This window comes from Rhamphochromis sp. 'chilingali' (genome assembly GCF_963969265.1).
Source record: "Rhamphochromis sp. 'chilingali' genome assembly, chromosome: 8".
Lineage (NCBI taxonomy): Eukaryota > Metazoa > Chordata > Actinopteri > Cichliformes > Cichlidae > Rhamphochromis > Rhamphochromis sp. 'chilingali'.
The window spans coordinates 8237892-8255626 of NC_137935.1; the positions used below are offsets into that span (position 1 = coordinate 8237892).

At 40.4% G+C, this 17735-nt stretch overlaps 1 protein-coding gene across 1 annotated transcript; it reads left to right on the forward strand.

Annotated features, from left to right (window-relative positions):
• The first annotated feature begins 2031 nt into the window (after window positions 1–2031).
• On the forward strand, window positions 2032–4497 carry LOC308400471 (lysophosphatidic acid receptor 6-like). The gene has a single exon (XM_080888196.1). It carries the CDS (start codon window positions 2843–2845, stop codon window positions 3896–3898), a length of 1056 nt encoding a protein of 351 aa, XP_080744322.1. The 5' UTR covers window positions 2032–2842; the 3' UTR covers window positions 3899–4497.
• The last annotated feature ends 13238 nt before the right edge of the window (window positions 4498–17735 follow it).

Sequence of the window (17735 nt, forward strand, 5' to 3'; positions counted from 1 at the left end):
CAAGTGGTATTTAATTTTTTTTTTTTTTTTTTTTTACAACATGTGGTTGTCATTGCTACTCCTGACCACATTATACAACAACAACACGTGTCATAAAACTGCTTTTATTTGAAGACTTGGCCTTGGGGGTGCCAGACAATTTCCTGGCATTGTGAGAAATTTAACAGTCCAGGGATTTCAGGCGCATGTTTTTGTTTAGTGACCACATACTTGCATGTGAAGAGCTTGTTTTTATGTGCTCCATGGAACAACTTTGAGAGGGAAAGACAATAGTACAGGTTTTTCTATTTTCTCGCACATTGCATTCTAGCCTTGATCATGTTTGCTTTGTGGTAGGCTGACAAAGAGACGCACGCTGAGCCATAAAACAACCTCTTGTTGGACTATTTTTGGTAGCTCTCAAGTCTAAATTAACCATCTTTGGGTTCTGGGTCATGTTTTTGTCAGTAATATCAGGAAAATGTTATGGTAACAGTAACGAGCGAAGTAGGTTATCTTATCTTTGCCTGAGTGTTTTGAATTACAAAGAGTACATCTGGCAGAAAAACAGTTGCTTGATCTCACAGACAAGCATTTGTTTACTGGCAGGAAAACTAACCAGGTACTCAGTTTCCTATTTGACACAGTAGAAGCCAACACAAATAGACTCAAAGGGTTTATAGCATTTGCTCACCACAGGCCTGATCAAGGGGCTGAGAACTCTTTTAACCCTTGTGTGGTGTTCGTATTTTTGTTACTCAGCCAGTGTTCATGGGTCATGTTAAATTACTCAACAGATGTTTACTTCATCCCAATTACAAGACATATGAACAGCAAACATGGTTAATTTTTTCCCTTTACCTTTGTTAGATCACATTTATGAATTAATGTGCTTCTCGTTTTTCTTTTATATAAAATGTTATAAATAAATCAGTTATAATCAAGTGGAGTGAGTGGAAAGACACAACACATTTACACGTGAAAAAATAATTAATTGTTTAATTTTTCTTTTGAAAAAAACTGAACACGGGTCTCACAGACCCGAACACCATACAAGGGTTAAGTTGCCTGAGAACAGTTCTAAACTGCACATTCCCCCGTACTAAGCTACTTCATTCACAACACATACCCCAATGTTTTTTACTGACTGCCAAGGAGAGAGTTACTGCAAAAGGATAGCCAGAATGCCCCAAGAAGAGAAGGTTGTGTCCATGGAGTGACAGGGGCAGGAGAAAAAAACCCTGCTGAACAGAAGGAGAGCTTTCTGTTCGTCCTCATTACTAATGTCCTTTTGAAAATAAAAATCGGTTCTTCAGCAGAAGCTTTAGCTGCCCACACAGGTCGTCACAAACAAGAAGAAGACAGCTGAATTTTCCCATACTTTCTGTCAGATGAGTGGAGACCCTGTGGGGTTTCAGAGAACTTCTCAGGCACTTTTGGCCTCCTGCTGTTATTAACAGCTTAACTAATGAGGGGAAAAATAATAAAATCAAGCCTTTTTAAAATGAAAAAGTATATTAGCAGTAAAGTGTTACAATAACAAAAGTAATAGCTCTTATTAAGCTAAAAAAAAAAAAAGTGTTTCCAACATCCCAACTCAATTTCAAAGTAGGTAGTGATGAGAGGAGGTGAAGTGCAGTATTTTTAGCTGTAGACATGTTGTAGCCTATGTTGTACAGCGTGACATATTTTATTATCCAAACATGTAACCCATTTGTAGAAAGCAAATATTTTACCTATTTTTCTTGTCTCAATAGATGAAAATTTTTATGTGCTTTTACAAAAACAAATATTCAGCAATTACAAGCTTAACATTTTACTGAAAAACGGGTCAAGAGAAAAACTTGAACCTTTTCTTTTAAATGTATTTCAGTGATCTGTGTTTCAAATTCTGTGACAGTATTTTAGAGTAACTATGAGCTCATTTTTTAAATTAAGTTTCCTCTCAATGCACTTCTGTTTATGTGGTTGACTGTAAAAGCAGACAAAGGAGTAGGAGGACCAGAGGCAGTGGGAGGAGTTACTACAGCTTCTCTCTCTTCTACCCAAACTGCAAAAAACTGCCGGGTACAAAGGAGTAGTCGAGCCTGAGTGGTGTGATGAGTGGTGAGCAAAAGACCCCGAGGCTGTATGAAGAGGAGTGAGAGAGATACTGGTTGAGCAACTAGGTTAGTAAAACAAAGAAGGGAAAGGAAAGAGAAACTGAGGGCAGACAGAAGACAAAAACACATTGAATTGTCACGCTGAGAGCTCTGCTTGGAAAGAACCATGGTCATTTGTGGTCATGACCATGTGGGAGATGGAAAGCTTATGACGACTTCACTGATTCGGAGCTGAGAAGAACAAAACCACAAGGCTGGGTTTTGACAAAGAACAAGAATCCTGCCATGAGGTCACTTCTCTAATGGACCTGAATGTGGATTTCCCATTTCTCTCTTTGTGGATTGAGCAGCTCGTGATTATTTGGGACCTTGAGAGCAAAAAGGTGGCACATTCATGTGACTGATTTATCTGAGTAAGTAAAGCTAACCCTCTAACTTGTGGGGTGCTGTCTGGCCGAGAGACAGGGCAGGGGGAGGGGAAGACACTCCAGCCTGGATCTCTGTCCTCTGGGAGGGGTCTTTTCAACTGAGGTAACCCCCGAAATAACATCCAGAAAAGGGAGGGAAACATGCAGCAATATGCACCGCCGTGTTGAACAAAAAAAAAAAAAAGTTGCTCTAATGGATTGAGCATCTCTCAGTACTGAACTGTTCTCTTCTTCATAATTCATTCATGGTCAGTTGATCGTGCTGGAAATACCTTTCCCTGAAGAGCTATTGCATAACAAACACTTCCCATCCCTGCAATCTTAAAACTGATAATGATAATGTACAACAACTCTTCAATATCCAACTCATGCATCAAGAATGATGGGTTCAAATATCCACTATACAGTACGGTCTTCAGCATTGTATTTGTTGTTGGACTTATCACCAACGTTGTGGCCATCTATATATTCTCCTGCTCTCTGAAAATGAGGAATGAGACCACAACCTACATGATAAACTTGGTATTGTCTGACCTTCTGTTTGTCTTCACCCTGCCGCTACGGGTCTTCTATTTCATCAACCAGAACTGGCCTTTTGGAGGGATTCTCTGTAAATTGTCTGTGTCACTTTTCTACACCAACATGTATGGCAGTATTCTCTTCCTCACCTGCATTAGCGTGGACAGGTTTTTGGCCATTGTGCACCCCTTTCGCTCAAGGACGCTCAGGACCAAGCGCAATGCTAAAATAGTATGTGTTGGTGTATGGGTGCTGGTGCTTTCAGGCAGTATCCCCACAGGATTCTTGTTGGATACCACCTCAAATGAAAAAGGAAATGCCACTTACTGCTTTGAGAATTTCTCATCCAAGCAGTGGAAATCATCCCTCTCTAAAGTGGTGATTTTCATAGAGACAGTAGGCTTCCTCATCCCCTTGCTACTCAACGTATTTTGCTCCATCATGGTGTTACAGACTCTGCGCCGTCCCCAAACTATCAGCCGTGGTGGGAACATGAACAAGAAAAAGATCCTGCGTATGATAATCGTGCACCTTACTATTTTCTGTTTTTGTTTCATCCCCTACAATGTAAACCTGGTTTTCTATGCTCTAGTCCGTACTAAAATTTTAGGAGGCTGTTATGAGGAGTCGGTGGTTCGAACCATCTATCCAGTAGCCCTCTGCATTGCTGTATCCAACTGCTGCTTTGATCCCATTGTTTATTACTTCACCTCAGAGACCATTCAGAATAGCTTCAAGAGGAAGTCTCAGACCACTTGTAAATATGACAGCAAGTTCTCTGAGGCTCTGCACTCAGAATCCACCACCAATCTGCAGTGTAGTCTAAGTCATCTAAAAGCTAAAGTCTTTCACGGTGAGTCTTCAGTGTGAAAATGGGGTCGCTACGTCCAGGGTAAAAGATAAAACTCATCCATCCATTAAAAAAAAAGACAGATCTGATTTTTTGTTGTTTTTTTGTTTCGTTGAGCGCTTTATCTGTTTTAGTCTCAGGGCAAATGTCCGGATCTGGTCTTCACAGCCTCTGTTTTGCAGTATTAACATATGAACTTTTTCACAACTGTGGTTTTAATGTTACTACTTTCTAATTTTCATTTCCTGTGGAGTGAAATGTAATTATGTAAAGCACAATTAAAGTCGTCTATGACGTTTAAGGGAAAGTGATCACTGAACAGCAGGACAGTTATGAAACTGACTGCTTCATATGCTTGTGTACATTTCCGTGGTAAGTTGTGGTGCTAACTTTAGACTGTTATCTATTTAATTAACATAAAGGTATATCAAGCTATAAATGTGCAGGGCTTTTTTTTTCTTTAAATGTACAGATAGATCACATAAGCGCCCTGTTGTGTTTGGCTGGTATTTCATGTTTGGACTCGATGTCTTTAATGACCTTAAATGCACTGACTGAGTTCCTCATGCTGCACTCATGCCACAGCAATGAATAAAAGTTATGTAATACCTAAAACAAATGATTGCATCTGAAACTTTTTGTCATTTGAATCAACAACATGCTCTTAATGCTAAAATTTCTGTGGTTTGTATTGTTAAACGTGGCAGCTCCGGAATATACAAATATGTTACTGGCACATTACACGCTTATTTGCATTTAACTGTCGTGACATCGGACTTCCAGTTCCAGTTCCAGTGGTGACTAAAAAGTTAAAAACTGTTGTAGCATCCTGCACCAAGCAAAACAGAGCAAAACCTCTTGTTGCTAAAAATGTTTCGAGGATTAGTCTTGCACGCAAAGAGGTTGTACAATTGTGGAAGCAGAAAGTCTTTTGGAGATCGGTAAAAAGAAGAAGTGTTTTTGTTGCTAACTGACAAAAACATACTCTTAAAATTTGTCACCAAACAACTTGTAAAAGAAATACAAGGAAATGTTGTATTCAGAAGCATTAAGAACATCAAAGCTTGTGTGTGCCAAAATGATCAATGTTTAAACACTGTAAGAGGATCAACAGGGGTTCAACGAATGCCATTTAGGCTTTTTTAAAGTTAAATAGAGATTACATTTTATCATCTTGGAACATTTTATTTTCCTCATCTACAAGGGCACAAAGTGACTATAATACAACCCAGAGGTCTGCCACAGAATCGTGCAATTTGTACAGTGAATCAGGATGTCTTTGTTCAACATGAGATTACATTTCTACCAGCCAGGCAGCATAACAAATAATCGCTCACACATTTGTGTAAATACAAAGCCTGTGAAATATTTTTCACACATGCTCAGTCTTGCTGTGAGCAACTGCACCGATGATAAGACATGAGCGAGGAGCACGCACAGCATGTGAGAACAGCCAGCACACAGCCCCCTAACTTTATTGACATAGCCTGAATTCGAAGGTCAGTCGACTGCACTTTATTTATACGCCCCATACCCCATCTCCGCTTTTGAGGCCATGTGACTGAGTCAAGGCCAGGATTAAAAACCTGGGATGTTATGAAGACAAACAAGTATCTACGCAGAAGGCCGTCATCATGAACACATGACCACATGCTTACTGAGCAACATTGTAACAGTCAAAAAACCACAATGGCACGTTATGGATCTGTCACTGTGCATGACTGTATAAGGTTGTGTAATTAGCTAATGCACTCTAACCATCAGGTTTTCACAGCACTTGATAGACGAAGCAAAGGTCAGCACAGATAGAACAGTGATGTAGGAAGCCATACAGGAAGTAACATATTTAAACCTGATTTAAACGTCTCATATTTTTATAAGCATACATTTTGCACATTGCTTCACACCTTTGTCTTTCTGTATCAGTGACTGGTGCAACTTGCCATTTTATTGAAAATTTCTAAGCATGCTGCTTAATCTCATGGGTTGTGTATAAGAAAAAAAGTCAAACGCCGGTGCAAAGTCACTGTGTCAGGGATTAAACCCCTCACATGATCCCAGCAGGATCCTCTCCACAGCAGTTATCTAATCAGCTTGACCTCTCCTTCCCAGCAGGCTGCAGGATGAGAAAACACAGACACGGCACTGCTTGTCAACACAAACTGTTCAGGATTGCTCTGGTAATTTTGCATGGGAGCATTCGTCAAAGCATACTGCAGTGTGACCTGTGAGTTTCTTATGCCATTGATGCAAAGATAATGCATCAATAGCAGTACCACTGAGTCTTAGACTGTAACGTGCAAAGAAAGTTTGACAAGTTTTCACATTTACCATAAAGTAGAGATACCATAATGTAAACAAGTAATTTAGGACTAGTGGTATCGTCCAAGGTCATACAAAACAGCAACAATGTTTGGGCTGTTGTACTGCCTGCATCAGGGTCATTACAGTTAATGTCAAACTGCAAGTCTTAGTAGAGACAAAAACGAGTCTGGATCTACACTTTAGCTTTAGGTTCATGTTCCCATGTGAGAAATCCAACTGTTTTTAAAATAATCCTCTGAAGGGGCTGTGTTGATGTTCTCTCAGTCTGTTTTGAGAGTCATTTCTGCTCAGACACCTACAGAGGCTTCACTGTGTGTATGTGTGTGTGTGTGCTTTTTGGGTGGGGTTGTAGTGAGATTTGGGTGAAGTTGTCACATGACAGTGACTAAATGGATGTGAGGAAAGAGGGTCTCTGTTGAGGATCATCAGCCGTTTTCCCCCCTGCATGTCTTACAGGAAACATTTAAAAAGGAAGTCGCTGTCGTGATATGGACACTGCCTGTTGTATCTACTCCAGTTTCCCACAATTCTCTCTGAATCAGCCTCATATACCATATATATCATATTTTATATTTTCAAACTCATCTTGGTTTGCTTTTTTTCTTGGAAAATTGGCATTATCATCATTATAAGAGAAGGTGGGGTGGGCACCAGGCTACTTGTCTTCAAGGCATTTTTCCTGCCTGGGAAGGAGATGGTAATAAAAGCAAAGTTTTAGCTAATGAGTTGCCAGGATGTGGTTTGAAAAAAAAGAATGTTACTCATAACTACACAAGAACTTCACTCACTTATCTAAAATCAGAAGCAGCACTTAACTAATAACCAAATGTGGAATGAGTACAGTGTGTGCAGGGAGGCAGGCAAGCAGGCTAAATAACCAGACAGAAATTATCTTCCTTCACTCTCTTGTCACCTTGGACTATAAACAGGCGTTATCAACCCTTGGAGGAGTTCTGTGTCCAAATCAGCTTTTGGTTGAATAATGTCTTGGCAGTAACGTCTTGGGAATGAAACAAAGCATGACCAGCATGTTGATAAAACACTCCCTTCGTCAGGGTACCATGGTGTCTAGCAAAACATGTAGCACAAATAGCATTTGGCTCATTAGGGGAGGAAAGTTCAATCTGGTCTCCCGTATATTTCAGGAATGAAGGCAGGAAATTAAATAGAGACAATTCGACTGGATTTAACTGAAAGCGTGTGCACAAGTCACATCACTGTTCTTGTCTTTAATGACTGCATGAGTCTACCTCTAGGAATGAATACAGCCTGTTGCAGCTTGTTTTGCATTAGTACAGGTGGCAGGAACCCTGATGCAAGATGATTCATGGACAACAAAACTCTATTGCTCAAACTGGGAAAACCATGCCAGGAGGTTTGAGAGAATACGAAAGGGTTAGCAAATTCTGTTACTACATTTCTTTACTTTTTTGTTTCTATGTGTGGGAAGATGCTGGTGGAAGTGTGATGGTCCCTTAAAAAATGTTGAAATACATTAGAAATGAAGCCACAGTTCAATTTCCTGTAAGACCAGAAGCAAGTCCCAGCAGGACAAGAGACATTTTTGGGAAGGGTTAACATTCTGACAAAATCCTTGCAAAATCACCTGGAAATTCCTGTAAACATTAAATCACTTGCTTAGACTGGTTGGTGACAATCAAGTATTTCATAGTTTGGGCTGACAGATTAATATCTTGGACACACCCTACTGCCTCTAAAGCTCAGTAAAGTTTGTCCCTTTCCCATGCAATAAGTGCACATACATGTAAGCTGTAACAAAACATTCAATTTTCAGCCTTTGTGTCTTAAGCCTGATCTAACATGGTGTTACAGTGTCTTTGAGAACGATAAACAAGACATTAACACTGGGTGTGTTCTGCTTGATGGGATAAGTTTGGGTTTCCTTTGCTGGAAGACCTTCCCCTGGTGACTTCTGGGGGCACGGACAATGTCTGATCAGTCAGTGTAAAGGCATTAATCCCCACCTACAGCTTCTAACCAAAGGAAACTGCTTACTGTTGCAACTGACTATCTTGTGGGAGAAAGTAAAGGTCACTGGGCCATGCCACACACAAGACTGTATGTACTTTTAAAGTGCCCATATAGCAAATAATAATGTGCACTTAAAGACATTCAAAATGATTTCATGTCGTTATTGAATCCTTTTTTTTAACTGTTGCAAACTATAATTTTCTGTTAGAAAAAGCAAAGTTTTCCTAAAGCATTACAATTTTAAAAAATAATAGTAGCTCTGTCCTTTTAAATTCTGTCAGTGAAGTGAAGCAACCTCTGCGGTTCACGAATAAAGCAAGCAATCACATACAAGAAACTTTAGTTCCTCAGCCTACTATTTGAGGAAGGCTCCAAAATGAGTGACTGCACATATGCCCAAATTTAGAGCAGACATAAAACAAATTTTCATTATTCAGGTGGCCTGCTAAGCGACAGGTGCACGCTAACTAGGTATTTAGCTGTCTGCTAGGCTTCACCTCAGCTAATTCATTAGAGTTACTGGTACTAATTAGCAGGTATCTGGAGCACATCTGTGCCATGCATCCATGTATTCTATGGATGCAACTTACTAATCAGCTTGCAAACTTGGCACACTGTACTCTCATTGCAAAACTGGAAGTCTAAGTTAAAAAAAAAAAAAAAACAGCCCACAAACCTGTGGGTGATGTCATTTGTTCATCATGTGCATCTTTCATTTCCTTTAATCTTCTGTATGTATACTTATCAGCACATTATTGAATTTCATAGTACATTCTATAGATTGAACATATATTAGTTTATTTAGCTTTTTGTAGTAACAGGTTTATTTAGTTTGGAACATTTTTTTAAGAAGCATATGGTTACTTTTTTTTTCACAAGTTTGTGAAATTGAGAGCCCTGCTATACACTAACAGCTGTGGTAAGAAGATTGCATGTGCTCATCACTGGTGTGAATGTCCTAATATCTGTGAGCTTTTTAAAAAATAAATTGTTTGTGGTTTGGTGTATGTTGCCCAGGCTCATAGAAAACAGGTCTGGCCTGAATCCGGCATCAAGCTGGCACTGCTGACTGACTGGTGTCATGGCAGGGTGTATGTCAACCAGACGTGGGCCAGGTCTGACAATGATGGCACTATTTATGTTCCTATTTTATTATTTTAGTTAGAAGACTCAAATGCTATGTTGCAATACTATAATGATATGGTAGCCAACGTTTCAAATGCTGCTCCAGTCTGCATGTCAAGAGTGTGAATGTGTATGAATGTAGTTAGGAAGCACTCAGTTTAGAGAAAGTGTGTGATTGGGTGAATATGGCATGTTATATAGAGCACTTTGAGTAATCCGGGAGAGTAAAAAAGCGCTATATAAGAATTCAGCCATTCACTGTCTGAACAGAGTTTCGTCATGTTTATTTTGCACTATTATGTTCCGGCACATGTTGTTATTACATGACTTGAAGGTACAAACTAGGCTGACATCTGGGTCCAGAGCTGAAACTGTTCTGGGCCAGCACAGGGCCACCAGTGTGTCTGCAACTGGCCCGTGGCTGCACACAACTTACACATGGCCCACATACCGCAAAGAATGACGGCCCTTTGGTGGCCCAGATCTGGTTTGCCAGAGGTAGTCCACACATGGGCCAGTACAGGACCACCAGTGTGTCTGCAACTGCCCTTGTGCTGGCCCATGTGTGGGCCACCTCTGGCAAACCAGATCTGGGCCACTAAAGGGCCCACATTCTTTGCAGTATGTGGGCCTTTAGTAAGCACATTGTGTGGGCCAGATCTGGGCCATACCAATTTTGTTATGTGGTTCAGTCCATGAGAGGACTCAAAATTCTAAACAGAGCTGCAAAAAGGAGATGATCTGCAAAAGTTATACTGACCTGAAATCCACCATGACACTGCTATTATCAATAGCCCTGCAAATACCTCAGTAGGCATTCTCGAAACACATCCCTGTAGCTCATTCCCCAGTACATCCACACATAAAAGCTGACACTGACAGGTCAGCTTTGAGGTCACCGTGTTCCACATAAGGAATTTCCCCAGAGCCTCTCAGAGCACACAATACCTTCCCTCTCTTCCTCAGCAGAATTTAGTGTGCTGGAGCCACAGAAAATCACTATTCAATTCCACATTTAGCTGAACTGAATTGCTAAATTTAATTACTAAGAATTGGTACAGTTCTTAGTAAGATCCTGTTAGGTTTATTGTTTAAGTGTTGGAGTTATTTTTTTATTTTATTATTATTATTATTTTTAGCAATGATTCATTTGTCATACAAAAACATTTCAAGTTCCTCATCGAATTTAGCATGGAAAGCTTAAAATACAGCTTCCACACCCTTTTTAGCTGCGATCTTGCGGAGACAACAGATATTCTGACTTCAGATTGTGAAAATTAGGCTCATTGATCTTGCTGAGGTTATCGTCATTGCTTCAGAAACATGAGACACAATTAACCTAAGCTAAAAGACAGATGAGACGAAAATAATTCCAGCGGTCACAATAGTGACCTGAAGCATCATAATGCGCACGATCATTTCTGCTTGTTGTACATTTCCACTGCACGAGTAGCCTAGTCTGAGTTTTTCTTTAGCTTCTTCATTGCTGGCTTATATCATTTGAATAAAGTAAATTGTCTATGGAAATGGGTGGAGACTGAAGAAATACACAAGAAAACCTGAAACATTGAAGCATTCTTGTTATGCATCTCAACCACTATTTTTAAGCAAATCCTCACACAGAACAGTACATTCTTATTGTAAAACATTTGCTCTGATGCAAACACTACTCAAGCAATGTGTCACCAAAGTTACATGACTGATAAAAGAGCTTAGCCATTAACTGTCTTTCTTTACCAATTTGTGCAGGAGATTGCACTATTCTAAACTTACATAACACACATTGACACAATCAAAGCAACGAATGTTTCACTTCACACGAAGTGCTTTCATACTTGAATGGATCTGTTTGACACATTAAGCCAACTTTAGTTTTTCTTAGCTAACAAAACTTTTATGTGAAAGCCAACCCAAAGCTTATTTAAAGGTAAATGAAAATTGTTACCTATAGTCAGATGAATGCACATTCTTAAGCTAAGCTTAAGATGTTTTAGCTAAAACTGTGTATGTCACCACCAGCTAGCATTATATGGAAATCATTCTGACTTCAGATTCAACTTCAAGCTTTATTAATGTTTCATGAAAAGACTTGTGAACTGTTGGGACAAAATATTTGAATCAGTATGATTTGTGTCTTTGCAGTTCATGAAATGAACAAAAACACTAAATACCAGAGGCTGCAATCTTGCTGATGATGCTGCAATTACTGCTCAGTTTTTTCCCCTTTTAAGCTATTCCTGTGAACTGCAGACTTAACTATGAAGAAAACACAAATATGATTCAAATCCATTGTTGATCACAGTGATTCTATCACTATGATTAATGAGAGTATCTTAGTTGTGTCAGTAATTTGTATAATATTCATTTTTTAAAGTCCAGTAGTGTATGAGAATCTATGGGAATCAGTTGTTTTTCATGCCTGAAGAAATGTTTGTATTTTTCTCATTCATCGAATTCAGTGTCAAACATATAGGTCTGAGGCCCTCTTCACTGTGGGTGTTCACAATGAATCATCTTCACAATTTGGTTAGTCACATGATATAGGCTAAGCAGTGGGTGATACATGCTGCTTCATTCAAGAGATGTAGAGTATGCAAAAACATAAGTGTCACGTTAAGGTCAGTGAGGTGGAAAAAAAGAGCGTTGTTGAAGGTGTTGTTTTGACAGTGTTTTTTCAACAGTGCTGTTTCCGCAATATCAGAAGTGTTGTTCTTTTTTGTCAAGGGAGACCAGTGCACAAAACAACAGCCACATAATAAACATTATGTATGATTGCAACATGCAACATGCAAATATGTGAGTATTAGGGACACCTTGCTCATAATGGGTCGGCCCCTCTTTTGCCTTCAACAAACCAGTTGGTCTGAGCTTTGTGACACGGACTGTGCTGGAAGCAGTCATCGGAAGATGGGCACACTGTGGTGATCCATAAATGGATGGACATGGTCAGCTTTCGCTCAGGAAGTAGAGCATGTCATCTACAAACTGGGAGGTTGGTGGTTTGATCCTCGGCTGCTTCAGTTTGCATGCCAAATATCCCTAGGCAAGATACTAACACCAAGTTGCTCTCTGATGCATCTGTTGGAGTATGAATGTTAGATAAAAAGCACTTAGAATAAAAAAGTGTTATATATTTTTAGGTAGCATATATATTTGTGTTTATTTTGGACCAGTCTCTCCAAACTCTAATTGGAAAACCACATCATTTTCTAAAATATTCAGAGCAGCCTGTCCGGCCCCAGCAACCATGCCACATTTAAATAACTGAAAATTCAAAATAATTTAAATAACCTTCCTTGCTCATTCAGATGCTAGCTTCAACTTCAGATGGTCATTTAAACCACGTTTACACACCTAAACCTACAGTTCTTCTGCCATATGATTGGCTGGTATAGATGTTCGAATTTAAGAGCGGTTGAACAAACGTGCCTAGCAGTGGCTGATGAGAGGATGAGAGAGGAGACAGCAGAGCCTATGACCTTACTTAAAGGTGGTCCAACTCATCAGGAGTTAACAGGCGTTTAAGTTACGAACAATAGCAGCATTTATAACAACGAATGACTCTCCAACCTGCCTGGAGCCAGCAGTGTCCCACTTCACATAACCCGGGATCCAGATTTAACTGTTCTTGACCTTTTTACTTTGAGCAGCTGATGAATTGTGCAGCTCCATGACAAAGCCCTGCTTGGCTACGCCAGTCTCATATTGTCTGATACATCACTACAAAACACAGGCAACAGACAATGGAGGGTCACTGCAAAGGGCTTGAAATAATCATAACAATGACAGCTTCCATATTTATAGTTGCAAAGAGACTCCCAACTGCAGCGCCTAAGTGCTTTGTTATTAACAGGAAGAGTGGCTCCCCATGAAGAATAAACAATACTCCTCTTTACTGGGTGAGTCATGACAGAAGGTTTCATGGTCTGCTGCTATGCACTGAGGCTACAAATGTCCACTAGCTATAGCGCAGAAACGTTGCTACATTTATATAAAACAAACAAAGAGTAAAACAGCAAATTATTATTACTGTTTTTGCTCTGATAGTTTGCTCTGAATAAGAAAACTGAGAGAGGAATCTATCAGAAAATGCCTTTCTAAGCATCAGTAGCCAGACTGAGATCACTGGGTCATCTTGCATCTGCACAGCTCTTCCTGAGTGAAACTGGGGGTGTTCAAAAAGGAGGCCACAAAAACAGGGAGACAAAAGGGGAATAAGGGACAGCGGCAGATAGGAAGTCAATTTTTCATCAAGGGTGATGACAGCAGCTGAGGGTCGAAGTGTGGACAATCTCCCAACCAGGCATAATGAAAGGTCTTTTGTGCATCATTTGATAAGAATGGGTGGTACTGGACGATAATGTGTATAATGACACCACACCACACCACACCTTGGGTCATGTGATGAGGCACATTATCAATAACAGGTCAACGATTTGGTCTTGGAACTGAAGAAGCTTCTCAAATGAGAGTTAAGAAATATCTTGAAGAAACTTAAAGAAGTCCAGTCGCTTTTCTTGACCATGACCTGGATGACTGACAACCTACACAGACATACGTGCTTCTGGATTGTTTGCTATCAGGTCACCCGGATGAGCAGGAAGAAAATCGGTGAGGGAACTCAGATTAGGGCCTGAACAATAGCTAGAAGTGCAGCTTCACTACAGATCCGAGCATATAATGAAAAACCGGAAACAGCACGTTTCAAAGTGAGTACATTAGAACGAGAGCAAGGAAATGCTACATCACTATGCACGCCTCGGTATTTTCTGATGTTTTCATATGTGGCGCTCAGCTTGCGTGCAAGGAACAAACTAGGGCCTTGTGGTTTTGATCATACTTCAACAAAAAAGGTGTCACCAAATGTTCACAAACACACTGCACCAAGGTGGCAGGTTACAAAAGTGATAGGAAATCACTGTAGATAGTTGCCCTTCTCGGTGTATGTTTTAGTCAAACCACTGAGTCACAGCAGCAGACACACTATTTTCACAATGACCTCACAAACCCAATCTTAAGTGCAGGAGTTTTGAACAATTTATTTAAACAGCTTTTTTATTTCTTTTTTTTTTCTGGCACATTTATACAGCAGACATGTCTGTTGGAGACAGCACATACGTCCTTCCTGCAAGAGGAAACCTCTGTTCATGTTCATTTCCTTTTGCACCAGTAGTTAAATGAGGTGGACAAATCAGGTATACCTGGCACTTGCAAACAAACAATGCTTTATTGTTTAGATTTCTTTGAAACTCTGGTTTTAAATGCAATTTTTGTTTTAATATTATAAAAAATTATACTGGCAAGAAACTTTTAAAAAATGAAATAATTTATAAGGAAATTTGAATACAGCAGGTAGAGGACACACTTACATGGCATGAGAAAAGAGACTGCAGTAACTTACAAGTGATTCAATGCAGTGTAGAGAATCATATCTCGTTGCTGCAAAAGTAGGTGCTCTTTTCATTGTTCAAACGTGAACATTTTTCGGGATTGTTTATATCCTTTTGCAGTGTTTCACATATTTCTTGAAGGCTGTTCCTCCTTTTCCCCAGACATTATTTCTTGCTTCAGGGCCTGTGTTAGTCTACCTTCCTCTTTTAAATACTGAATAATAATAATCTGATATGTATGGAAGTTAGGCAAGATACTTGCCCAATTTCACTTTTTTCTTCTTCCTTAAAACCTCTTGTGTGGTATTGGCAGCTTGCACTTGATCATAATCAGGCTCGGATATTTTTGTGGATATCTTTGTGGATATTTTTTTAAAAGACATGATTTAAGATGCAATCTCTGATCTATCCAACACCTTGAATGAATGCCTGTATTATTGCTCCCCTCACGTCCATACTTGACTAACTGGGCTATTATTTCCCTGTGTGAGGCCTGGCCAGGTTCCTGCCAAACATGTTTTTTATTTCCACTGAAGAAAGTTTTGTTTGCTTATAGCAAAGCTCAATTTTCCAGATATGTTTTTCCAAGCAATATTGTACATGTAATTCACTGGTTGTAAATTTTACTTTATGTGCATTACCACTGCTGCACTACTGAGCGGTACATTTACTTCACCTCCTTAGTATTCCTGCAACTTTGCTTCCCCTCTTGACTGATTTCTAGTTAGTCACTGATCTTCGTGCAACCTCTGTCTTTGTGATATCACTCATGTGAGATTAACTGGAAGTCATAGGTTTGCTCACCTTAGTTTCAGTAAACTGAAGTAAACTGAAACTAAGCAAGTGATCATTTGCTGCAAACCTCTGAGTTTCAGTCTGAGTTCAGTCTTTGTACTCATATTGGATGTTCATAAGGAAATACTTATATTATATTTATAGCTATTACTGTTAATCCTAAATTCTCAGAGGTGGCAGAAGTTCAGACAGCCAGTATAAACTCTTTTAGACAAATTCATACACCTCCAACCCCTCAGTTTATAAGACCAATACATAAAGACACTTCCCGGTTCATCATGGCCAGTGGTGGGAGACCCTTCTATCTGCAGGACACAGACCATGATGAAGTTGCAGCTCTGCTATGATACATCACATTACATGTATCTTTTCCAAACATGCACATCTATGCTATGGAGGTGCTTTTTTTTCTATTTCTAAAAAGCAGGGGGGGGGGGGGGGGGGATGAACTGTGAGCACTGGAGAGGGGATTCATTGTGCCCTCGTGATAAGGGTTGAGCTTCCTCAGTGAAACACATCGTGGGCAGATATCTGGTAAAAGATACCATGGAGCGCTCATGTCAGCCACTAGGAGTTCTAAGTTACTGAAAGAACTTTAGCAGCTGGATAATCCAGCTCTGGTGTGACTGTTGGTGAATCATTGTGGTTTTGTTGACTCAACGGGCTGTAGTATCCCTATCCTGCTCAGCCCAAACTGTAATGGGCAAGGCTTGGGTTAAGTCTGTCTGTAGCCAAACATGTGGCTGTTCTATTGTCTGGTCCTATTCCGTCAGGCTTCTCATTTGGCAAACCAAATACAGTAACATGTTCCACTTGCTCCTTTGTATTTATAACGTCTTTATGCAGCATGGGGACTCACTGATTTATTTCACTGCCACTGCTAATTAGAAGCTTAATCGCATCTGAAACAATGGTTATCATTTTGTATTTTCTAATTTGTTTTTATTTTTATTTCATTTTTGACTTTTTGTTTTCACTTCAATTTAGATTTAGTATCCAGAGTGGGTTTGCTCGTTTCAGTTCGGGTTTTGTTTTGTTTGAAAATTGCTTCTTTTTTTTTGGTCAGTGTTAAGATAAGTAGTATTATTGTATGGAGTGCATATGTCAGAGGTAAACTGAGGAAAATCAGCACGGGGATTAAAAAAAAAAACCCTTTATGAAAGCAGTTGACAGACATCTTATAAGAATACAAAATCTCAATAGACAAGTCCATCAAAGCCTCATCAGGGGAACTGATAACAAATTTTACCAAACAAAGAAAGTCTGAAACTAAAGCTATTTTCTACATATTTTCCCATATTTTATTTTATTCTGGTTAGTCTTCTAAGTTCACAAAACCATTTCAGTTATTTTTTTCTTTTCCCATAAGTCTGGTTTTTAATCTTATTTTGTTACCTAAACACATTTTTTCACATCTAATTTTAGTTTTTAGTTTATTTTACCAAACTTTAATTACCCTGATCTGAACCACACGATAGCGTTTCCCATTCCACACAATGGGATCCCAAAGGGATTCCAACTCCACCTAGTGGTACATAAACCAAATAGAGTGCAGGAAGGATGGGCCCTGTAAGCACTCACTAGAAAATGAAAAAACAGCAGGGAGGGTGTGGGGCCTCCCTGCTGCTGCGGAGTCGGGGTGGTCTGCCTCTCCCCACCGCAGGGAAAAGGGTAACACCACCTGGGTCTGGGTGCAATTCCCCCCTCCAGGGGCAAGGGTACCTAGACCCGGTTTGTAGAGTACGCTTGGGGAGTGTGATTGTGTGTACAGCGTCTCTTTATGTCTGTCTCCACGTTGGTTGAGTGTGGAGTGAGTGCATATGAGAGCATGAGGGTGGGAATGGATGTTTGTGTCTGTGTGTGCCTGTATGTCTGTGTCTATATGTCAGGTTGGGTATCAGACGCCACCTCTCTGGGGACACCTCAGGCCCTCCAAGGTTTGGAGGCCTATCTCCACCCACCACCACTTCCCCTGCCGGTGGCGGACTCCCTCAGGTGTCGGTGTGTTGGTGGTTCTTTGTGTCTGGGGGTGGGCGTCCGGGTACACACCGGCTCACTCCTTGGCGGCCGCTTGTCGGGGCCTGGGGCCTGGGGCTCGCTCGGGCCCCCTTTGGAGGTGGGGTGCCCCCGGCCTCTCGGCCTGGGGCTCGGTCACTCAGGCACAGCTGGGGGCCGGCGGAGCTCACGGGCGCGTCACTGCAACTCCCCCTGACTTCTGCTCCGCGGCTGC

Excerpts from the sequence above, each read along its gene's own strand:
- LOC308400471 (XM_080888196.1), top strand. The coding sequence starts at position 2,843 with ATGATAATGTACAACAACTCTTCAATATCCAACTCATGCATCAAGAAT.